This window comes from Homarus americanus, unplaced genomic scaffold (genome assembly GCF_018991925.1).
Source record: "Homarus americanus isolate GMGI-L3 unplaced genomic scaffold, GMGI_Hamer_2.0 scaffold14072, whole genome shotgun sequence".
NCBI classification, from domain to species: Eukaryota; Metazoa; Arthropoda; class Malacostraca; order Decapoda; family Nephropidae; genus Homarus; species Homarus americanus.
This window is the reverse complement of record NW_024754528.1, coordinates 2,807,021-2,833,073: the sequence shown is the minus strand read 5'-3', so window position 1 is coordinate 2,833,073 and position 26,053 is coordinate 2,807,021. Positions and strand designations below refer to the sequence as shown.

At 44.5% G+C, this 26,053-nt stretch overlaps 1 protein-coding gene across 19 annotated transcripts in view; it reads left to right on the top strand.

The window, feature by feature from the left end:
- The window catches only part of LOC121855821 (paired box protein Pax-5-like), a 171,580-nt gene that overhangs the window by 134,666 nt on the left and 10,861 nt on the right, over positions 1–26,053 (top strand). For 18 of the 19 annotated variants that reach the window (XM_042350952.1, XM_042350951.1, XM_042350954.1 and 15 more), the window contains 3 exons: positions 5,652–5,869; positions 20,127–20,231; positions 24,499–24,584. In XM_042350952.1, coding sequence (XP_042206886.1) covers positions 5,652–5,869; positions 20,127–20,231; positions 24,499–24,584 — 409 coding nt within the window. The remainder of the gene's footprint in view (positions 1–5,651; positions 5,870–20,126; positions 20,232–24,498; positions 24,585–26,053) is intronic. The other variant, XM_042350955.1, reaches the window with a different exon arrangement.

Sequence of the window (26,053 nt, the reverse complement as noted above, 5' to 3'; positions counted from 1 at the left end):
TGAAGCTGAGGAAATCCTGGAGGAGATTTTTGTGAAATATGGAGAATATATCACGTGGATTTATTTAAGGTGTCGAGAAGATGTGGGGAAAAATATCTAGAATTTAAGGAACGCGATGAAAGTTAAGATAATTTCTGATGTATATTTAACTTTTTATGTAATATTTATAAAACGGTAATATATTTAAAATCGACTTGTGAATTATCTGTTTGCTGTATCTCTCTGTTTGTGTGTCTACCTCTTGTGATCTGTCTGTTTATCTTCCTCTCCCTTTCCTCTTCCCTGTTCGCTAGGAGGAAATCTCTGGGTTAACAAGATAATCATAAAAGTCAAGTAGGTGGGGATGAGTGGCCTTGGTGAGCGTATTATCGGTCGGGGAACAGCGCCAGCCTCCCCTCCGCCCTTTCTCCTCGCTCATGTGTCCCACCAGTAACAGAAGGACCGATGTTTACAAGCGATTGAACATCAATACGCCTTCATAAACAGCCACCCGTCACCCAACCGGCCGGGCCAGGCTGTCCTCCGTCGAAATGGCTTACTATGTACACATGTAGTTATCACCCCGGGGTAGTTATGGACATGTTCCTTCTATCTCTCTGATGCTTACCTGAAGACCGGGGCTACTACATCACCTGCCCCCATATTCCGTATGACCAACACTGAGTTATAAGAGAACAGATAAAGTCAACCGTAAATCCACGTCTCTCTTATTCTGTTTATAATGAAACTGAAATATTATGATCGGTGACGTCAACCGAAAGATCATCATTGAGTAAAAAAAAAGAGAGAGAGAGAGAGAGACGGGTTTACCTTGAATTCTCTACAGCCATTTGAAGAACACGTATCAGACGTTTGCCATGAGAACCATGCCTTCGCTGATAATAATCTTCATCTGCTGTAGAGAGGTTCGTGGCATCCTGTAGTGGACACGCCGTGATGCAGTTCATCTACCAGCAGAATGATGATGAAAAAGGAAGTCACCCCTTCCAGTTACTTCTTTTACAAAGTCCAAATAAATGGGGCAGAAATAATGAGAGCATCGCCAACTGTGAGTCTTCCGGCGTGAACATGGCGCCCCGGACCGTGAATAATAACTGGGGCCTCGCCAGCCTTCACCACAAGGACCTTCACTCACGTCAACTCACGGTGGGACTGAGAGGCGAGCACCAAGTAACAATGTATGATCCCTGTCTCCCACCACTTGTTAAACAGGTGCAAACTGGTGTGCTACTGTATATTGGTGCTTATGATGGACAGTTTGTGTTGTTTGTTGGCGTTGGTGAAGGCCAGTTTGTGTACCTTTTGGTATGTGTGACGAGTGCCTGCTTTAGGTATTTGTAAGGGGAAACTGTTGTTGGTAATATTTCCAAATTTGATCATAACAAACACTAACACTAACTTTCAGCTGTCCGTAACACACTAAACTATGCTTCATACACTAACACTAACCTTCAGCTGTCCGTAACACACTAAACTATGCTTCATACACTAACACTAACCTTCAGCTGTCCGGAACACACTAAACTATGCTTCATACACTAACACTAACCTTCAGCTGTCCGGAACACACTAAACAATGCTTCATTCATAAGAGACTGCAAGATGCAAGTGTTTCTAGTAATCTAAAAATTAATCTTGTTTACCATAAATCTTAATTATATTGAAATGAGGGAGTTTGTGTTAGTTGTTGATATTCACATTGGTGTTAGTGTTTGTGATGGTCTAAACGTTGTTGGTGTTTCAATGTTCATGTTGGAGTATTTGTCTATATTTCTGTTGCCTTTTATGTTCATTTTATGTCTACTCTTCATGTTAGAGAAATAAAGACTATTTTCCTTGTTGCTGAGATATATAACCAAGACGCTGTGTGTACGTGACGGTCTCTGTTGTCTGTGGTCGTGATCATCTAACGGTAATTGATACTTAAGGAATCCTGAACATTGTTAACCTTCCTCCTATGTTTAACTCTCGGTAGTTTGCTGTTTATATTTACTGACTCTTGCCAGTTTTTTGTTACATGAGTCATCAAGAGGGCGATGACGCAGGAAGTCATTTAAATCACTCAACACGATTACCTTCTCTTGATGCTCCTAATGACCGCCTATTGACCGATTATTAACAGACCTTCTGGTGGGTGAGTGTTTGGTAGGGGGAGAGAGACGAGGATAAGACCCGTGATCCAACATCAGCTGACGGACCCATGAAGTTTATATCCTTTCTGTAAGTTAGGAATATATAGTCATTTATCGATTAACTTTTCGTAAGTTTTTCCTAAAGTGTCGCTATAAAGTTAGTGTATTTAAAAAAAAGGAAAATAAAGGGGTGTTGATAAATAGTGTGTGTGTGTGTGTCGAGGCTGGTGTTAGAGGGGGGGGGGGGCGTCCCTTGGGCTACGACAGGTGGACGGCGCCCCTCGGTATTGTCCCTCTGTTCCTACCCCTACTACCTCCACAATACCCGCGTTACTTCTGCCCGGGTACACTCGCTCCCTCTGACACTTCCTCAACACCTTTTTTTGGAGGACCATGTTATCCTCTTAATGCTTTGATATTTGTTCGTGTCCATAAATTCAACAGCTTAAGCAGCGAAGGAACAATAATTTGCAAGACTTGAACTATGTACTATAATGTTAGGTTGGCAACTCAACCGCGAACAGAGCCGACGAAAACAGCCGAAACCACGACCTAAACTTGTGACACCTCGCACTCATCCGCGGAGGCTTGTACTACCCGACCAAATGGGAATCCAATGCTCTCAATGTTCACTTAATTATTGCACTCAGCGAATTGATGGCATAGTGGGTAACTCATTGATGTAATTGATGAGTAAATATGTCATGTGTCTGGTCGTTCGGTCGGATGACAGTGTGTTCCCCGTCGGCCTCACGCACCCTTCCCTAGACGCTCGTTCTAAGAGACATTTCCCAGTGTGTTCCTAACAGAACAATTTAAATAACAGTTGAATAGGTAATTCCGAGTGAAATGTAAAGAAATAACAGTAAACAAAATCCAAGGAGGTCCCCCTCACCGGTCGTCCCCGGAGAGTGTTCCAATAAAGTAAAAGTGCATCAGGGGAGGAGTACGAATTAATAAAGGAATTTATTAGCAATAAAGGGAGGAAGACCAAATGTAGGCGCGGTTCCCTAGGGAGAGGGGACGAGAGGGGCGGCCCAGTCCTCTCCTACGCCGCCCACTGTTGTCGTCCGCGTTTTCCCAACCCCGACGACACCGCCCACTGTTGTGGTCTTTTCGTCACCATGACGACGACGCTTACTGTTGTCGTCCGTCTCTTCAGTGGTATAGTGACGAGGACCTTATCACCTCGATGTCTTTGTCAACTGTTGTCTTTACGTCTCCGCCATGAGGACGATGACCCTCGTCGTCGTTCATCGTGCCAGCCAAGCCGCCATCATTATTTATGTTGGAGAGACTGTACAGGAAGTGGTGGTGAATGGTACATTGTGAAAAGGCGATGAAGTAATACGCATACCAAGTCAAGGTGAGAATATTGACTAAGGTTATCAATAGCCTCATGTCCTCTGGTTCCTCGGACCACAAACAAACAATTAAGGGTTGTGTGCGTGCGCGACGCCTCGCTGTGAGTGTTGGCTAAGGGCGGAGACTCAACAAATACACACACACGCTCACTCTACACGTTGTATATGGCCTGTAATAACCCACAAATACCTGATTTTCTTCATATTATATTTATATGATGATTGCATTTCCCATTTTCAGACAATTTAGTCACACGAAAGCCTTTACGGGCAGCTGGGAGAGACCCTTGGTGGGATTTCATTGTAGCATCGGTCGTAACGGGTTCATATTGCAGGCTACGGGTCATCTCACGGTGACATTAACTTACTGTCTGACACCCGAGCTGTTTACCCCTCTCAGTGGGAAGCGCCCGAGCACAATGTGGCCTTCACTTATGTTCCTTCCATTAAAATGAACCTCTGTGTACTCCCACGGTAAGGTCTAGTGCTACTTTATCAAAACACAGAAACTGGATCTCCTTTTAGACACGCACCTAAGTATCACAATCACTCATACCGCCGCCGTCGCTTTCAATTTCTGAGTCGGCGTGACGCCATTTAGCGAGTTTTACAAGGTGTACGTCGACCCTCATCTGAATAGAGTGGTCAAAGGTAATTTACCCACCTGTTGACCCTAACAGCTCACTTTTGCGGTAATAATTAATGAGCGGTGGCGACGGAGTCAATTATGTAACACGTGGCCATTTTGTGACTCTCTCTCTCTCTCTCTCTCTCTCTTTTGTGAGGGTTCTCTCGCAGCCTCATTGGCTTTCTCATTCATGAGAATTCTCTCGCTGACTGAATCTTCCAATTGTGAAACGCTTTTTGGATCACTCGTTCATAATTATTACCACATACAACTCACTGTGCCTGGAACGTATATCATAATCATTACTCACACCCTGACTAATTTTTCCCAGTCATATTATGAGCAGTGTTGTTTGGTGTAGAGAAGTGATCACCATAAGCACAGAGTACAGGTTGTTTCCAACTCACCTGTGTGTCCATGATGGCAGGTGAAGAGGCAGGTGGTAGTGAGAGAGGATAAAGGGGTGTGTCTTACCTGTGTTTCCACGGTGGCAGGTGGCTTTGAGTGGGGGTGAGGGGGAGGAGGTGAATGGGGGAGTTGGATGACCGGGGACGGACGGGGGATGAGTGGGGAGGGGAGTGGGAGGTGTTTGGTGGCCGGGTAGGGGGAGGGCGAGGGGGAGTAAGGGGGTGTTCGCTTATCTCAGCGTGTCAGCTCATTGTTGACCCTCGTAATTGTGAGGGCGGGGTGCTGGAGCGCTGCTGGTAATCGATGCCAACACCGATATTAATTCGAGTGCGTGAAACCTGATCAGCAGGGGCGAGTGTGGGTCCGTGGGTTGGTGGGCGGGCGACGGGGCGTGGGCGCAACCATTCCTCAACGCCCTGTTTGTCTTGTAATGCAACCACGAGCGGCGGGGTTCCCACGGGCGGCGCGCTGCACTCCACCACGAATTCTCTGCCGGTTTGGATTACAAGAAATGCATGCACGATTATTATTATTGTTTTCTTATGCACCATCTTAATTTGTAATTGCTAGCTCTCTGTAAGTTGATACAGTGAGAGTGCATGTAGCTAGATGTTACATAGGCACTTAAAGTTTTAGTGCTGGAGTGTTTTACTTACATTATGGATCTTCGTGTGTGTGTGTGTGTGTGTGTGTGTGTGTGTGTGTGTGTGTGTGTGTGTTGTAGCGCTACAATTAGAAGAAATATCATACATCATATGGAGTTGTCTTTAAAATATACATTTCTATATACTGTATATAACATTAACAAATATGATTCTTTTTGCCACATGCTAGACGACCACACTGAATATTTACGCTCACGTCCAAGTCACCTGACACCCTATCACCTTTCAATTACCTGGATGACCTTCGTGGCTTAGCCTACACATATCATCACCAAACTTCTTTCTCAGGAACAGAGCTGCTATCAATAACAAAACATTAGCATTTTGACCATCATCCAATCACTTACAAGTCCATACAACAGCTTCCTTCACCGCTCAAGTCTCAGTCTACAGTTTACATACCAGACCACCTTCATTGCCCTTAATGACCACCACTGTCTTGCCGTGTCCACAGAATCGTGCGCAACAAGGCGGCGGAGAAAGCCAAGCACGGACTGCCCGGAACTCTGTCCCCAGTGTCACAGGCGACCTCCGTCATCACTCACGCCCCGCCAGCGCCCCACGAGACGGCCCTCCAGCGCCCGGGGTCCTACTCCATCAACGGCATCCTCGGCATTCCTCCCCACCACACAGATCCTAATGGAAACATCAACAAGAGGAAGAGGGAAGAAGGTGAGTACAGTTAGAATTCTTATGATTTGTTTTTCTGTACCACCATTATAAACCTGTTCATTCTACCTCACCTTGATGTTCATGGTAGTTGAAACTTGCTGGTGGCAGGAGTTATTGTACTAGTAAACCTATCATAGAAATGCTGCAACTGTGAGTTCGCTTCGTAAAATCACCTCCCTTTCTCGATGCTTACTAATCACTGTCCGGTGAGATTGTCACAAGCCATCACCCTGCCGCCAACACCCGCGTCAGAAGCGAGGCGGCGGTACTCCGGGTGCAAGAGCTGGTTATCGCCCCCAGCCTCCCTAATCTCCCCACCCGTCGAGGATCTCCGTCATTATCTCCAGGGCGACGAAACGAATGATTTTCCAGCGGGGTTATGATGGTCCCTCGCCGTCCCCGCCCCTCACACACAACCATTTTTCTCACTTGCTCTTCCTGATTTCATTTGGGAGTTCCTCATGCCGATTTTTTTTTCGATAAAGGAGGGGCGTTTTTTAGTGCTAGTATTATATATATATATATATATATATATATATATATATATATATATATATATATATATATATATATATATATATATATATATATATATATATATATATATATATATATATATATATATTTTATGCTTTTCATTCGTATACAATTATTTTTCTTTTTGATTCCGTGAGAATTATTTCGCTATTTGTAATGTTGTACCCCTCCCTCCCTCCCTTCTCCTTGCATCATCTTTCCCTCTCACTTTCTTTAACCATTTTATCACGCTCATCTTCCGCTAAGCGGTACATAAAAACGCATCAGAAGTCATCCCCAACACCTCTGTGATCAATACAATCAGGTTGTGGTGGCCCTGACCCGCTGAGCCCATACCTAAGGATGAATACAGCGAGCCTCATCCCCCACCTCTGATAAACTCTCCCTTTCGCGATAAAACATTGTGTAGTCCTAAGTGAGAAAATATTCGGCGTGAGAAAATAGCCGCAGCTGATCCCTTGGTCACGCCAGGATCGGCACCGTTGCCCTCAGAGTGAAGAAGGTGCAGCGTTGCCAGATCCCAGCTCCACCTCCCCTCAATTTACAATACTTTTTTCCTGTTCCTTCAAAATTGCTTTATTTTTATTTTTAGAGGAAACTATTGCAGATACTTTTTTACTATGGCTATGTTGAGTTAGAGAGCGACATATCTCACTGTTAGATCTCAAGTCGATTAAGAAGAGGTTCGTCACCACCTTGATCAGACTGGTGCAGGTGTTCTTGCCGACGACAGGGAAATCCCAGTGGTTGTGGGGAGTCTGAAGCTCCGCCTCTCTATTCTAAAAGTATAATTCTTGCTGTCAATTCAATCATTGCTGAAGATAATTGACCTCTTATCATTATATGCTCTATGACACAACAGTGATAAGAGATGATGTAGATGTAAGTTATGACATAATAGACGACAGGAGAATAAAAATATATCAAGGCCTGAGTAGTGAGACCATCAGTCATATCCTCCCTCTTCCGTGGGACTCTATAGACGGGTGTTAGAGGAAGCAGCATAACCGATAGATGTCACTGGGTTCATTACCAAGGTTGAGGAGCCCAGCCCAGGACACGGAAGGCGTGCGTGTAATAGGGTAAGGGTTGAGTGACCCCCAAGAACATAGAGCACCGGAGGTAGAAAATGGAACGAGGGGGACGGGGGGGGGGGGGGAATAGAAAATGGTTAAATTAGGTTTCTGATCACTGGATACAAGTGTAATAAAATTCTCACAATAGCAAAACTTCTACAAGCAATTTATACCCCAAATGGTTAATAAATATGTATAAATGCTTAACGTGTGAGCACCTCTATTTACAAACAGTATATTGCCTCGGAAACTTAATCAGACAGAAACGACAAAAACACAGCCACTTTTCTGGTCTTGCCATTTCAGTGAGCGCGTGACCACCTACTTATCAGAGGGGAAAATCTTATTGGTCTGGACGCTGGCCGAGGGTTGTGGATGTGTGAGGTACGAGGGAGAGTGAGGAGAGGGGAGAGGTAGAGAAAGAAATGGAAGAGATAGTGTCGACAGATATTTCTTTATTTTTTAGTGTGAAACGTTTAACAGATTTGTTTCAGGCTTCGGTTATCATGTATGTAGGTGTTGATAGTTAACGTTTTTTCTTTATGTTTTTCTCTCCCTCTCTCCCTCTCTTTCCCTCTCCTTTCCCTCTCTCTTAACCCTCCCTCCCTCTCTCTTTCTTCTCTGCCTCTTCACCACAAGATTGATAGACTCAGTAATCGGTATCCTCGTATTGATTTACCTCTCCCAACCTTCATTAAAGCCGACTTTCTCATCGATAAAAGTGCATTCAGCATCTTGATCCCCGAAAGCCTTGTGTAGAAAACAATATTCCTTCAGATGGGGAACTTTTGAGATTATGTAAATCTATAAAAGCGTGGTGGGATCAAGACCCTATAGAGGAAGTGCACCACCAGGGGAAAAAAATAGCACCCATCATTAACCTCCTTCCAAGAGCTTTCACACAGGATTGAATCCCCCACTCTGGATTAATACTCGACTAAGTGCGACTTGATTTACACCTACCGGAGCTGTTATATCCACGGCCGGAGTTGCCAACCTTTCTCACCTGGTGACTCGATCAATGCAGAGTGAGTTTCTTGCTCCTGTACAGCGACTCATTTCGATATAATCAACTTAGGTTCCTCCAGGGTATTTGTGAGAACATATTTGGCGAAAAAGAATCGTGATGTGACGCGCCAATAGGGGATTATAAAACCCTTTTTGAATAATGTGGAAACTCGTCCGGTTGGCATCCGTGATCGGCCCGCCAAGAAGACGCTTCTCCCCAACCTATCGTTCTCAGTTTTACCACCCCCCTGATTGCAATTAATTTCGCCCTGGGAAATCGCTTATGCCTCATTTGTACAAGTTAAAAAGGATGCCAACCATTAAAACCCATTTATTCAATTAGATTTTTTTTAAGGAAAATTAAGAGCGCGTCTCTGATGACGGTGGCAGATCCCCAGCCACAAGATTGAGTGATTTTCCGAAAATGTACGAGAGCAACACGGGTCGGGGTGTTGTTTTACAGGAGCGCGTGATGACAACAGTGTTCTGGAAGTGCGAATATACCCTTTTTATTGCACCAGAGCGAGCATCACGATATTAAAAATGAACATAACATCACCGATCAAAGAAAATATTGCGGAAAGTGTATTACGCGATATCCCAAGCGGATTTATATTGCACGAGATTGACATGAAAATATATTCAGCCATTAACTTATGATCCCAAGCCTCTCTTAAAACTAGAAGGAGACTCTCAAAGGCCCTAAACATTCCATCAGATTAATGAGTTGGGTGTGCGTGCGTGTATGGATGACTCCCCTGTGTTTACCTGTTGTCTCGAACGCCTGTGAGAATTATCGTACCTCGGGGGCTGCAGCAGTAAATTAGTCGCTGCTTGGATGGGATACCGTGCTAATCGAAATTTAAGCATCCGAGGCTCACTGGCTGCTGTTCTGTATCAACAAGTTTCACCCCCGCTCGTGATTAGATCTGATCACCACGGATCGGCTTAATTTGGTATTTGGTAGCTGTTTTGGTTCACTGAATTTTGCTGTTGGTATTTTTACGTGTACAGTAGATTTTTTTTTTGTGTGTTCTGTGTCGTTTCTTTTTTGTTTTGTTTTGCTTGTGAATGGAACATGTAAATGGTTACTAGTAGATCCTGTATCTTATTTCGTTTACCTTATTTCCCTTATTTTCCTTATTATAAACATTATCTTTCACGTTCTTTATTTATTTAAACTAAATTTTTTTTTTTTTTAGGCATCGAGGTAAAAACTTACGTCTGTCCTTACATAAGAAAACTTTTCCCATGTGTGTGTGATGTGTTCCTCCCGTCGCTGTAGAGAGAAAGGGGAAACATACACCCAAATCCTGGTCACGGTGAACGAGACACACACACTGGCCAGGAGGGACTGAGACGCGTGTGTGGTTACGTTGTGCCGACCAAACCACACTAGGGGGAGGTTCACAAGGTTACTCTGTGTGCTGGTTTCTGTGTTCATCGTGCGTGTCTTAAACCTTTATCTTACAGAACCTCAGCGACTGATACTTTGTTGTACTATTATCTGATATTAATATGGCTTTCGTTATAATGACATAGAGAAAATAGAGGTAGAGAGAGGCGGAAAGGTAGACAGACATAAAGATATGATAGACAGATAAAGGAAGAGGAAAGGCGTGAAAATATGACCACATCCTCAGAACTACAGTAGTTGAAGTCTGGTAAACTCTCCCACATAGATGTTTGTTAAGGCTTTAGTTTTAAACCTTTACCTTACTGCATCCATGCCGCCAGCCACCGAGGCATTAGCTTAACAACCCAACTATCTACCTGTGAGTTTGCATCTGCAGAACCCCGTCAGGCATAACACCGGGGAATATACGAGAATTACTGCGGATTGAAGGTCGAAAGTCATACTAATGCCTTCGTTCCCTGTCCCTTAAAGCCCACGGTGATATAGTGCCGTCCTTTCCCGTCGCTTTATATGCAAATTAGGCGATGGCTCGGTAATTAAACTCGGGCTTAACGAGTGATCAGCAACACTTGCCCATTTTACTTGTAGATGAATGGAAATGGCCGCCATCGTAAATATGTCGAGGGTGGTTAGGTCAACGCTTGTATATATGATGGCCTTGCATAATGCATTGTCACTGACTGTTTACACTGACACGAGTCGGGCGTGAGCGTCTGGGATAGTTAGACCCTCGCTTGTTTTATGTAATAGCCTTGTATAATGCACTGTGACTGGCTGGTAGTAGCACCACCAACCCCAATGCAGAGAGAGAGAGAGAGAGAGAGAGAGAGAGAGAGAGAGAGAGAGAGACTAACACTAAATTTGGTACAGATAAAATTATTCGTTGCTCGCCATCTTCCCTCAGTCACTATTCATGTTAGTAAATAAAAACATCTCTGAAAATCAAGGGTTAAATTAGTTATCCTCAGAGTATAACATTGAAATTATCCTTGACACAGTAACACCAGATTGGTTTGTCATTGTTCAGTTATTATGATATTTTCTGTCAACCTCAGTGTCATTATATTATCACAACGATCGTCAGCATCATTCTCACGTTATTGTCTGTGATTAGTATCTCTTGCCTTGTCATAGTAACAGTCAGATAACAAAAGAACCCCAAACTAGCTCAGTCATTCCTAATAACAACACCTCATTCTAAGTGGTTACTACTACTACTACTACTACTACTTACACTGTCATTACTGCTACCATTATCTTCACCATCATCCTCATCACTACCACCATCATCATCCTTTCTATTATCATCATCCCAGGGGTGCTACTGTAACATGCAACATCACCTTCATCATCATCATCATCATCATCATCATATTCTTCACCATCACTGTTATCTGCAACATAATCACCACTACTACCATAAACACCACCATCATCATCATTATAATAATCACTACCTCTACATCACACACTGCATCTCCACCACCACTGCCACTACCATCATCACCATCATCATTACCACAACCACCCCCACCACTACCTCCAACATCATCATCATCATCACCACCATCACCCCAAGCCAAGAACAGACTTGCGGGAGAGGTGGCTGGTAGCGGCGGGCTGAGATATGGCAGCCATTTGGGAGTGTGAGGGGAGAAGCGTTCTTGGTGAATAGGGAAAGGGCTCTTGGTCCCCAGTCAGTCTGCTGCAGCCTTGACGAGCGTGTTCAGGGCCTCTGACGCTCGCCTCTCACAGCCCTCCATTCTTCTCCTATCCTCTGCTGCTGTTAACAGACACTCAAGACTCTGTAACAGCCGTTTTATCTACTATTAACAGACACCCAAGAGTATTGTCTCTTTTTCTGTTCACAGACTCAAGTGTGTTGTCTTTCCTTTCCTCACCTTCTGTTAACAGACTTTCAAGACTTGCCTCTCCTTTTCTATATCTGTTAACAGGCGTTCGAAACTGCTCCTTCGTCTTTTGACTTTTCCTTCTTTCTCTCTTCTTTCTTGAAGCCAGGTGTGAGTTATATCAGTGATGGAGTATGAGTCGACCCGTTTGAGTTACACGGACACAACGCAACGTTTACTTGTTCATCCTAAACGACGATATACATACTAATAGTGCCGCTTATAGTCTGTGATAGTCGTCCAGTATCTTTCATTAATTCCATATTGTAAAATGAGATCTAATGCTATTGTAAACCTACGTATATGATGATGATGATGATGATGATGATGATGATGATCTCTCAGAGACTATTGATGGGAGAGTGAGGGGCGACGTCGTAGAAAGGCGCCGTCGTAGAGGAGAGGTCGTAGAGGTTAGGTCGTAGAGGTTAGGTCGTAGAGGGGAGGTCGTAGAGAAGAGGTTGGTCGAGGGAAGGTCGTAGAGTAGAGATCGCATAGAGAAGTGAAGACAAACTTGTAGAAGGAAAATCACAGAGAGGAAGTCATTACCTGGGGTCGTAGATGAGTGGTGATATACGGGAGTCGTAGAAGGGAAAGTCATTGACAGGAGGTCGTACAAGGGGAAAACGGTCACATACTGGAAGTCATAGATGAAAGGTCATAAAAGAAACGGAAGTCGTACAGGTGAGATCTTAGGATGAAAGATACAATTAAGGAAGTCACTGCCGTATGAACCTAGACGGGAGGACGTCGTACAAGAATGGCTTAAGAGTAAAGATCGTACATTACACAACATATACGAGTACATGAACACACCAAACCAGTGGAAAACAAAATTAAGGCTTAAGGATTTAGAAGGAGACACAAGAAAAAGCTGTCAGTTTGGAAGGTCCTTAGCCCACTGGGAAAACGTAGACTAGATGATAATAATGTAAACAAAGAGAAACTGTCACGAGTAAACGGTGGCCGCAGTGGGGGGTGGACTAGTAGTGCTGGGTGACTGTGGGGAGTGTCCGAGGCTGACCAGCGGGGCGCCCTACCTCCCGGTGTGTGTGTGTGTGTGTGGTGAGTGTGTGTGTGTGTGTATGTGTGTGTGTGTGTGTGTGTGTATAATTTTTTTTCCTCTAACCCGATGTTTTCCTTTCCCTATAGTTTTCCTCCTATCACTACCTCCCCTGCCCTCACATCTCCTCTCCTTCCAACCTTCCCTTCTCATCCCCTTCCCCACCACTACCACCCCTTCCCTCCTCAACACCTCACTCCCGTCACCCCATCTTCTTCCTTTATACTTCCCATCTCCTCCTCCTCCTCCTCCTTCTGACTACTTCCTCCCTTCTCCACCACCTCACCCATCACCCATCACCTCTCCTTCTCTTCTCTGACCTTTCCTCTCCAGCCCACCATCACCCCACTCTCACCACTACCTCACTATTACCCACCCTCTCCTCTCCACCCCATCATCACCCCACCACCAACCTCCCCATCAGGACGTCATCCCCATCAATAGAGGCCTCTGACTGACCCTTCCCCTCCCGCCCCCACTCCATCCATCATGGCGGCCGTATGCAGCTCTCTAGTAACAAGCAATTAATTATTTCTTGATGGTCGCACTGGTCACTCCACCAATAAGGATCGCCAAGATAATGGTTGTTACGACCAGGGGGGGCGGTGAGGGGAAGGAGGGGGGGGTGGTGATGGTGAGGGGAGAGTAAAAGAGAAAGAGGGGATGGGTGGAGGTAGATGGGAGGGGAAATGGTTGAGGAAAGATGATGAATATAGTGAGGGGAGAAAGGGAGAGGAGTGTTAAAGAAGGAAAAGCAGGGAAAGGTACGGGTGAGACAGAAAGAGAAAAGGCAGATGCGGAAGGGGGAGGAGGTGGATAAAATAAGAGAGGAAAGGATGGATATGGAAATAGGGAGGTGGCTTGAGGTCCTACATACCTGGCACTATTTTTCAAGAGGACCATCAGAGGGACAGTGTGAGGCCAAGGGCGTCACGATTCTTGATGGATGGCGCCCTAAGTCCCAACTCTGTTATCTCTGGTCTTTAAAAGTTGACAAGTTTAATACCGAATATGAGGAAGGGGTTAATAGTGATAATAATGGAATAATGACTACGATAATAATTATGACAATAGTAGGAATAACGTTAATAATAATAATAATAATAATAATAAGAAGAAGTATAGCATTACATAATAAACGCCACTATACTGTAATTTGTCAGGTTTAATCCTTATCTATACTGACGAAAGCAATTCCTGTCCATAGCTTTGAATATTACAGGCAACAAACACAGAAAATAATCACATAGGAAGCGTATAAAGCGTAGAATGGGAAAATCCTATATAAAAGTTACTACACTGAAAGGAGTTTAACCATAAGAAAGAGAATCAATCCTACAAGAAAACAAAATCCTTATAGGGAAGAAATCCTATCTGGTGGTCTAGGTGGAACTCGGGAAAAGTGGAAGATGTGGTCAGTGGTCTTCATCATCACTCTTGGGGGCTGTTAGTCAAATGTTCCTCTGTCATAACTTTGGTGGTGGCGGCTTTTGGTTGGCAGTCCTATATATGTGTGTGTGTGTGTGTGTGTGTGTTGCTTGATTTAAACCCGGTAGCTGTGTGAACGAGCGAACTAATTCTTTCTTCTATATATATCTCTTGAGACCGGCACATTTGTCATTATGAAATCCATGAAAAAAGGCGCAGGTTCCATATCTCTCATTCTAATATATTTAAAAACATTTTCTCCTAAAAGTTCTTGGATTTTGATACATTAGTTGTGTCTCGGTAATACATTATTCTCGCCATTATTTAACGTTTAGTTCTAATTTCATTATCTCACGAACTCTGCTCTTTTATCTCTTCTAAGCTCCAACTTCTTCCTTTACTTTGCTTAATCTTATCCATGGACACATTTGATTATATTCTCCCACACACACACACACACACACACACACACACAGACACTCCTCTATTCTGTTCCTTCTTTTCTCCACACTTCCTTCTTGGACACTCCTAATTCTTCCCTCTTCCACGCCGTGCCTCTTCTTAGCTGGTCTTCCCTGTCCCATCATCTCCCACAGCATCTCCATGACTCCTCCTCCTCCTCCTCCTCCTCCTCCTCCCCTCCTCCTCTCCCCTCCTCCGTGGGCCGTCTATCTCCACCAGCCGCCCCGGGCCACCAACGTCACCCGCGGAACTATGGCGCGTCGCACACCCACTATGCTCTCACGCCGCTCCTGCCAACCCCTTTGTGCCCCCGATCATTCCACATTGGCCAGGATACTTCCCTTATGGCCTGGGGATTGAGCCTACATCACCCGACGTCCTCGCCTTTGACTCTGGCCAAAGGTAGATGACGAATGAGGTAGAAATATCTGTTAGGATTATGTGTATTATTCGTGTTTTCTCGGAAGTAATGGTGGATGCTAAGAGAGATTTTTTTTTTATGATTTTATGTGGAGGACACGAGGTGTTAATGACCAGTATGGATTGGCACTGTGCCACGAGAGAGGAAACGGACGTGTGCCGCGAAGGAGGAAGAGACACATTGAAGGAAGGGGCACTGTGCCACAAGGGAGGGAGAAAGGGAAGGGAGGAAGGGAGACGACCTGTAATTTGAGGGAGGAAAGAAAGGGAGGGAAGAGACTTGTACTGTCAAGGAGGGAGGGAGGATAGTTGTACCAGAATAACGAAGACGTGAGGCAGGGAGGGTAAAATCTGAGGCGGGGAGGATGAAGACATGAGGCGGGGAGGATGAAGACATGAGGCGGGGAGGATGAAGACATGAGGCGGAGAGGATGAAGACATGAGGCGGGGAGGATGAAGACATGAGGCGGGGAGGATGAAGACATGAGGCGGAGAGGATGAAGACATGAGGCGGGGAAGATGAAGACATGAGGCGGGGAAGATGAAGACATGAGGAGGAGAGGATGAAGACACGAGGCGGGGAGGATGAAGATGTCAGCAACGTCAGCAGTCTCACCCCTGACCGGTCCACCCTCCCTCTGTCTTCCGGACCTCTTCCAATGGCCACTCTTATTCCCCTTATTCTCGCGCCCTTTGCCTCTTCCTCTTCCCTCCCTCCCTCCCGTGTGTGTGTGTGTGTGTGTGTGTGTGTGTATTAGGGTTCTGTGTGTTTGGGTATGTGTATTTCACTGTTCTCTGACTAATTTTAAACACAAAGAAAAATCTAATAATGAATCTTGTTTTTATTATATATTTTCTGACTCATGACGACATAGTTTAATTAGCTGGAAACTTTAGTCAATATAGAGTCATACTAAGGCCATAGGTATCAAGGGCATAGCGCATCTGAAGTGTCTCATGATGCTCTTTTTTGTGAGGTTCTGGTGATGAGACCAAATATATCCTGAAATCAAATTTTGATGTAAAAGGAAGCAATCTAAGTTTCTTCGGCATTTTTATATCTTTTTTATGAGATTTATCAGAGGAGATGAAGGAAAGGCGCGGCCGTAAAGACAGATTAGATCAGGCCAGGCAGTCTCCATCCTGCCAGCTTTTGGGAAGAAGAAATGTCGGGGCCACACACGAAAAAATATTATGCCCCAAAAAAGCAAGAACTGAGTTAGCTGACGAAATTGTAAAAGGGATATTAATGTATGTGTGCACAGGGATGCACACATATCTAAATTATGTAGACAGACAGACAGACAGACACACACACACACACACACACACACACACACACACACACACACACACACACACACACACACACACACACACACACACACGTATCAATCACAACCATTATCACCCTTTTATAAAACACAACTGGCTAGTCAGTCATCTCCTGGGTCTTGCCTCTGACTCTGACAATGTTAATTGTACAGCCCTTAATTGATTTCTTAATTTTACTTACCTCATCAGTTTTGTTCATGTTTTATTTTTGGATGTGTGTCTGTGTGCGCGTTCGTGTGTGCATCTATTGCATTACTGTAGGTTGCACCATAAATTTTGGTACATTTCAATATTTATATATACATTATATGAACGAAATTAATTACCAAAGAAGAGAGTTACTACACATGTTGCGACAGTTTTAAGTAAATAACTAAAGATACAGTAACTAGTGGGGAGGCGGGAGGCACAGCGAGCAGAGGAAAACGTGATGTCTGTTTAATCTTGATGCTGGGACTCCCTCGTCACTCCTTCTACAGACCATCAAACTCCTCTTATCCGGCGGAGAATCTCGGCTCCTGTTGGGTTACGGCGCGAGGAAGACAGAGTGGTGGAGGCTTAGGCAATGTTGGGAGAGAATGAGACTTGGACGAGGGAGACAAAGGTAAAGACAAGAAGAACTCACACAATAGGGGAATTTTCTTTACCAGGTGCGTTAGTATAAAAAAAAAACTATAAATATTACAAAAAAATCTACCCAACTGAGAGAGAGATAAAGAGGAGTGAGACAAGAGAAGAGAGAGAAACACAAAGTGAAATATTTAGAGTTGGTAAACGAGGGATGGGAGGGGGGGGGAGAGAGTAAAGTGTTGAGAAGCGCCAAAGAGAATTGTAAGAAAAACAAAGTAAGAACGTGGTGCAGGAAGCAGAGAGCAAGAAAACTAAGGGGGAAGAGTTGAAGGAGAGCACATCGCTGGAGCCTTAATTACTGGAAGAAGAAGACGGGGTTTTACAGCGACGGAAGACGACCGCGGGAACTTAAGTCCACCGCGCCTGGGGATGAATTTGGTGACGAGGGAAAAACATGGTCGTCGACTGCCCTGATGGAGGCGATGGTGGCGATACTGGGAGGCCCTTGGTGCTGTTGTTGTTGTTTCTGTTACCGCTGTTGTTGTTCCTGTTACCACCGTTTGCTATTGCTGTTGTTATCATAGGTGCTGTTAAATCAAGACTACTCCTACATTTGATCTTGTTATCGCTACATTTACAACACTTCATATTTCTTTCTCTTGCCATCAGCTCGACAGGTAGTGATGTTCCTCTCCTATGGCTAAAAATATTACCAGTACACTAAAGCTTGTAACTAATAGTACTGTTCTTCGTTCCTCTGCTTATGTTGCCATGACTGATGGTTGTTGATGAGAATTACGCTGCTGCGGGTGATGATGATGATGATGATGATGATGATGATGAGGAGGAGGAGAAGGAGGAAGATGAGGATAGTGATGGCCCTGGTTGACAGTGAGGGGAAATAATGGCAAGATGGGGGAGAGGGGAGGATGGGAGTGGGGAGGGGCGGTGTACACAAAGCCCATTCATACGAAGGAGTGGACGGAAGACCTGGCAGCTGTACCTACTCGGGCATTACGGCCAGACAGCCACCACCTCCTGACCCCCAGCCGACGTAAACACTTCCCTTCCTTCTTCTCCTTTCCTCCTCCTATTCTTCCTTCACCTTCTTCTTTTTCTTCTTCTTCTCCTCCTCTCCTCGCCAGTAGCTCTTACCCTCCTCATCATCCGTGCCATAAGTTCCCTCCAGTGTCGGCTGCCAACTCCCTCCTGACGACCTCCTGATGGTAGATCTTCACTCCCTCCTTCCCTTCTTCCCTCCCTCCTTCTCAGGCATCCTTCAGCTCTCCTCCCTCCTCTCTGTACATTCATTCTTCCTTTAATTTCTCCCCTGCTATGGATTTTTTTTTTCTTTGGTATTACTATTTCTTTAAGCTGTTGTAATCTCTCTCTCTCTCTCTCTCTCTCAAATCATATCACTGGCCTTTGTGTTATTCATTACTCGTAAAACCTGACATTAATAAAAAATAAAAAAAAATCCTTACAATAACCTTTTTCCCTGACTCTCTCTGGCGTCCCAAGATCCTTTGGCCATTCCATCATTGAGGAGTCTCCTCTTCCTGTCTTTTAAATCCTAGACGTTCCTACCTCCTGTTCTCTCCATCTTCAACGTATCGTCCACCGTTCTCCACGTTCCCTCCTGTTATCCTATATTCAGTTCCTCCCTCTTCCTCCTCCCTTCCATCTTTCTCTGTTCTCCCTTTACTTACTGCGTCTCTCCTCCCCCTCCCTCCCTCCTTCACCCCTCCCTCCCTCCTTCACCCCTCCCTCCTTCCCCCTCCCTTCTCACCCCTCCATCCTCACCCACCCCCACCCCCCATCAACCACTCCGCCCCCCGCTGGCTTTATTTGGCCGTTTCTACAGTGTCATAATCGACCCTTATATGGAGTCGATGGTCGCCTTCGATCTGTGTTCTCGCCCTGAGTTAATCGATTAAGGATGATTATAACACTCAAGAGTTAGTCACTGTTGATTGTATAGTTTAAGAAAATGTTAACGAGATGTACATTAAAACTACAGACGCGTGTGTATGATATAATAATGTTCTACAGCTGAAATGTAAATTGAATTAGTTAGAATCGAGAGTCTGAAATGCCTGAGTATCATTTACAGTATATAAACTAACGTAAACTGCCATAGTACATAATGTATCTTACATATTGTTGTATCGGATATATCCTCAGCGATAAGAATTATAATATAACAGTTAAAGTCAACCATATATTACTATACTGGTGGATATATAGGCCAGTGTTATACATTGTAGTACTGTTGTAAAAAGATTGGTATTTTATCCAGTAGACAAATATATAGACCAATGGCCTTGCTGTCCGCATCACCACGTATGTTGCTACACAAACTAACGATCGACCTTGGCACGAGAAAATATCCCAGAGAGAGTTGTTGAGTTTGGTCGTTGGTGTGATATCGGCCAGAGAGAGAGAGAGAGAGAGAGAGAGAGAGAGAGAGAGAGAGAGAGACATATGATCACTGGGCGCACTTGATTGTTGGGGAAACATTTGGATTTCTATTTATGCCCGCGTGCCCTTCCATGTTCATTGTTTCTCAGAGTTTCGTCCCCTGCCGATAGATGTCACTAGTGAGGCGGCGCATTGAGGTCGAGCAGCCATCGGAACGGAGCACAATATGTTTCTTGACAATATGAGCCCTATGTCAGCAAGGGAGGGGGAAGGAGGGAGGGGAGGGAACTGTTAGAGCTAGAGGAACACAGGAGGGATGATAGGGGAGCAGGAGAGAGGCTGATAGTTAAGAGGGAGAGAGAGAGAGGGGAGCCACGGGAATAAAGGGGTAGAGAATGGTAAAGCTTGGATAGAATGAGGAGACAGGGAGGAATAGATACGAGCAGGAATGATAATTATCATGACACGGAACTATGGAAGAGGTCGAGGGTGAGAGTCTTACCTCCGGGTTATATATGTGTGGTGGGGTGGAGAACTCCCCTTCGACATTACCAGAAAAATATCTATAAACAAGGCCAGGTAGAGACCCACTCCCCTCTCCCTCCTTCAGGAACACCAGAGGGCAGTCCCTCGACACACCCTCAGGAAGGTCCTGGAGATCCAAGGGGAGCACATGCGGGATGGCACGAGAAAAAGATTGGACATGGAGACAAGTGTGAGTCATTCGCTACAATTTTAGTTCCATCATTTACATTATAGCTTCCAGGCACTCTGATCACTCGGGCCTCGGCAGAACTAAACAGAATTCATAAACCATTTTGCTTCAGGTTGTTAAAGACAGTTGATGTTGGGATTGTTTCATATGTATACTTGTGTGTATGGTGTATATGTATTTCTGTGTATATGTGTGTGTATATGTGTATGTGAGTGGGTGTGTGTGTGTGTGATGCATATGTGTGTGTGTTTAGTGTATGTATATTAATTTATTTAAGTGACAACAAATCCAATAAAATAATATTATAGTTTTCACATAAAATCAGAAATTCTCCATTCCTTCTCTATGTGAACTTATCCTTACATATGGCAACATTATTAAAATCGGAGAGCGGCTGTCGGAAATCTCCCACAATTCTTCTGACCCGCCTTTTCCCTCCCCTTCCTCTACCCTTTCCCCTTCCCCTCCCCCTCCCCTCCCTTTCTCCTTCCCCTCCCCTCCCCTCATTCCCAAACTTGCAGGAAACTTTTTATTACCTTTCAGAATTAGATCATCTCCCGCCATCCAGTTAATTATCAAAGAGAATAGATGAGTGTCTGGGGCAGCTACGTGGTCCTGCTGGAGCTGCCTTGATAACACCAGGCTACCTCTTGTGGTGACCCGGTGGCTTCTTTTTGCTTATATTCAAATGATATTCACATAAAAACGAATGTATTTGTAAGTGCATGTGGTCTGCATGTGTGAGTGCATGTGATCTGTATGTATGAGCGCGTGTGGCCTGAATGTGTACGTGTATGTGTATCTGGGTGTGATTATGTGTTTATTTATGTGCATTGTATGTGTACGTTTTTGTGTAAGTGATATCAGTATACATCGAAGAGAAGGTGCTACAGACTCATATGAAATTTATATCCCTGCTACAGCTGTCATGTTACTAACTCCCTCATGGAAACATTAATATAGTTAACAATTCCAGAGAATCATTAAGTTTGGCAAGAGTTGTTGCTTTTCACGCACCTCAGCGACCTCTCATGCCTCTCACTTCATCATGTTATAGGTCTCAGAGTATCTAAGAGGGTGGCTTGTTTGTTGTGCACCGTGTATCTCTTTAACTATACAAACACTACTCACATCCATATTCTCATGCCTTCATTCACATCCTTCCTCACCCTATCATTTTTTCTTCTATCTCGTTCTTGATCACCCTACCCCTCCCTCCTCCTCACTCAGACACTCTACCCCTCCCTCCTCCTCACTCAGACACCCTACCCCTCCCTCCTCCTCACTCAGACACTCTACCCCTCCCTCCTCCTCACTCAGACACCCTACCCCTCCCTCCTCCTCACTCAGACACCTTACCCCTCCCTCCTCCTCACTCAGACACCTTACCCCTCCCTCCTCCTCACTCAGACATCCTTTCAGTGTGGTTTACAACAACTAAAACAAACAAAAAATCACAACGAAAACATTCAGAATCTAGTGAACCAAGACGACAGGTACACAGGATGTTTAGCAGCTTGATACTTGGCTGATAACTCCCAAGAAGTGTACCGTTGCTATAATGTAACATCTGGGAGGCCAAACGTATCATTTACAATACATTCGTGTCAAATTACTGAACGGCACAATGATATTATACTTAGATTACAGTACTTTGACATAATTTTATATTTATATTTTACTTTACTCAATTGGTATACAACTATCAAGTGGTATCTCAGATTACACATATAGTTAAGACAATACACACGCACGTTATGGAAGGGCGAGCAGTGAGGGGTGGCGCTGACCGTGGCAGTGGAGGCAAAACTTACCTTCATTCATGGCCTCCCACAGAGCCTTGATCACCTGGACTTGTGGACACCCGAGGACACACGAATGTCTGTCTTGGCGAATGCACTTCAAGCGGATGTGTCCATTATACTCTGTTTCTGTCTCTCTCCTTCTCTCTCCTGAAGTAATAATGCTACAATGTTTATTCTGTAAAATAATCGTCAAAGTAAAATTATCTCAAACGGTCAATCAAAAATATCCTAAATCGTTTCAAGTGATATTTTTTTGTTATACACTATCTTGTTACCCCGTCCAAACTTTATAATTTACCGACAAGCTTATCAGTAATATCCTGTCATGAGTAGATCAGAGTTATTGATGTATAAAACGTCTTATTTAAATCTAGTAATTATTCTCATTCTCTAGAGAAATAAAATCAATTTATTTTAGATTTATGATCCAATAGAAAGACCTGATATTGTGATGATGTTGTTGTTGTTGTTTAAATATGTTTGATGATGTGTTAAAGTTAATACTGCCTCTGTTTTAACCCTTTCCTACACTACCCTTTGTTTACTACACCACCTTTTACTCTCTTTCCTTTTTTTTTCTTTTTCTTCTTCCTCTTTTTTCCTTCCCACTTCCATTACCTTCCCTCTTGTTCCTCTCTTTCCCTTTCACTCTGTTTTCCCCCTACTCTTCCTTCTCCTTTTCCTTTACTACTTCCCCTTTTTTTCTCACTTTACCCTTCCCCGTTTTCCCCTCCCTCTCCCATCATCTACCCTCTCTTCCCTCCCTCCCTCCCTCCCTCTCCCTTCCGTTGTGCCCATCTCGCCCCCTCGGCTGCAGACAGAGAGGGGTGGCAGAGGCGGGTTGAGGTGCCGAGGAGTGCCAGACAGACCTAATCTAATAGCAACTACCCTCCATTTTCTGGCTTGCTTTGTGATCCAGTTCCCCCGAGACTCCTGTGACATTTACCAACCGCTCCTGTTTCTAATCTCGCACCCCCACCATTGTGTGATGATTATCATTTTGATTAGTGATTCACTCATAGGAGGACGGATAGGGAGGAGGAGGAGGAGGAGGAGGGGGCGGGGGTAGGAGTAGGGTGTCGAGGTGGATGTGTGTGTGTGTGGTGATATTAGTCTGGGAGGGATGTACGGGGGAGGTGGGTACTGGGAGGGGGTCTTATTTTGTTAATTTTCCCCCTCGTTGTTTATAATGATTAGGATCGTCTACTAAGTGTTTGAGTTCGTTTATATATTGGATTTTGTTTTGTTTTTTGGTGGTGATGAATGTTTAGGAATTGTATGATGAATGTGTAAGAATGTATGATGGATGTGTTAAATGTTTGTTGCTGTTGTCGGAATAAAGAATCACAGCCTCTTAGATATTTCCTAGCGATGTAGCGTTCTAGCCACTGAGTGAGTTGAGTGAGTGTGAGAACAAGAGGCGGCCAAGCCACAGCAACAACACCGTAAGGTCGAATTACACACTTCATCGCCATCACAAACTTGCCCTGATAACCTGATGACTGGCACGTGCTCCTTCCTTCCCTTCTCCCCCCTTCCCTCCCCCTCCTTCCCTTCCCTCCTTCCCTCCACCCGCGAAAACACTCCGGGTCCATCAAAAGCCATTACGGAAACCCAAAAGCGAGGGATTAAGCCGATTACAATATACAAGATGAATTATTACGGGTTTAAAATGGCTTGGCTTGTGTCACATCGAATGAATGAGCTGCTGGTGCGTCTGAGTGTTGGATGGGACCGGATGTTGTCTAGGTCTGTCTGTCTGTCTGTCTGTCTGTCTGTCTGTCTGTCTGTTTCCGTTTGGTTCTCCTTAATTACCGGTAATAGGAAAGTGATACTGTATTTAATTCACACAGATAAAGAGGAATGGTTACACACACACACACACACACACACACACACACACACAAACACTTGATTTGATCTAATAATACTTTTGAAATGTACTAAGTGGTGAAGTATGTTTTCTATCACCTTATGCAGTGTAAGCAACTTAGATGAGAGAGAGAGAAAGAGAGAGAAAGAGAGAGAGAGAGAGAGAGAGAGAGAGAGAGAGAGAGAGAGAGAGAGTTAAGTACGAGGTTGCATATATGTTATAACAAAACAATAAGGCCTCCCACACTCCCTGATGTCAGTCTTGTCTACATTAACTTTTCTACATCAGACAAAACCTTTATTCTCCTCCTTTACTATGATCAGCTGTCCAGCATGCTGTTCATTGTGAACGAATTATAACACAGCTTTGCACCTCACCATAATCAGCTGTTTAGTATACCAACCAATCATACCCCCAGCTTCACCAATGGGCAGCTGTTCACTATGCCAAACAATAATAACACAGCTTTGTACCTCACCATGGTCAGCTGTTTTGTGTGCCACCCAGTCATAACACAGCCTTGCATCTCACCATTGTCAGCAGCTCAGACTATGCCACCCAATCATAACACGGTTGTTTCTACTTGCAGACGAAAACCGGGATATGAATGGCCACTCAGAGGACGACCTTAAACGCCAGAGAACTCAATACAACCCTGATCCACTCTACACCAATGTAAGTAATATATCTCACTGCTGCTGTTGTAGTTGTTGTTAAAGGTTGTGCATACATTAATGTTAGTGGTATTATTATTATTATTATTATTATTAGTAGTAGTAGTAGTAGAAGTAGTAGTAGTAGTAATAGTTAATACTATTTTTTTAACATTATTATAATTATCGTTAGTATGACTGTTGTATTGCTTACGTTGTTGTACTGTAAATATTATGGTAGTTGTATTATTGTCTTCAATTGATTAACATTATTAATGTCATAAGTAACTTGGGTGTTATTGTCAATAAATAAATAGTTATAACAGCGCCAGATGCTTGTGTAGTGTAGAATATTGTTTCTGAGGCGATATCATGTTATATCGCTATAGAACTTCAGCTGTTGATAACATAAATCTACCGCCAGGTGGTCCACATATTTCCTAGCCACAGCCAAATGTCCCTTTGCTGTGACACTAAACTGCCTCTGTATATAACAAGATAGCAGACTGGGCGAGAAGACCTTCCTCAGAGGCCGATATAGGAACAGGAGATCCGTCTTCCAGTGGCAGTACTCGACAATATTACACATGCACGAAATATGCCCCCGGGGCCTCTTAACTTGTCGAATTTGAATGGGAGTAATTTGTTTTCTTTAAGACAAACAGAAAACGTGTTTCCAAAACTGACCCCAAACCCCTACCGGCCCAGCGGCGTCTCACAGCCCAAGACAAAGAGATCTTATTCCACTATCGCGAAGAAAATGGTGGAAGCTCAGATGTCCTACAACAAAATTGAGCAATAAAACAGATTTATTACACCTTGGCGCTGCAAATCACCCAAACAAAGCAGTCTATATCTTTCATAACCCCCCTGTGGAGGGAGTCATTTGTAATCCTATTGGTCAATTCTTGATATGAAGCTCCGGTCAACGGCAGCCAATCAGACCTCTTGGATCATATTCCCGGTCATGTGATAGCCAATCAGAGGCCTTATTACCTGCTTTGAAATTCCAAGAGGCGCCGTGCCAATCTCAATTTGTTGGGGCTGCTGATTTATGAGCGAGTTACGGTCCCTTTTATTTGTCTTCGAGCGGTCCTCCTTCGCCTTTTATTTGCGCCGGGATCGTAGCGCCCGGAGTTATGGCGCAGACATTTTGGTTTATGGCAGTCGTGGTGGTGGGGGTACCCATCCCCTCTCCCCTCCCTCCGCCGGTATGGTCCAGTGCCATCACCCTCCCCCCCACCCTCCTGCTCCCCCCCTCCGCCGGTATGGTTCAATGTCATCAACCCTTCCCCTCCCTCTCCTTCCCTCTGTCTGTATGGTTCGGTGCCATTAATTCCTCTCTCTCTCCCTCCCTCCTGCCATCTATCCATCCTTCCTTCCCTCCTTCTGTATGATCCGCTCCTCCTCCCCTCCCTAGGCCCATATGAATCAGTAACGCCACCCATCCCTCCCCTCCCCCCCTCTCTCTCCACCTGTATGGTTCAGGGC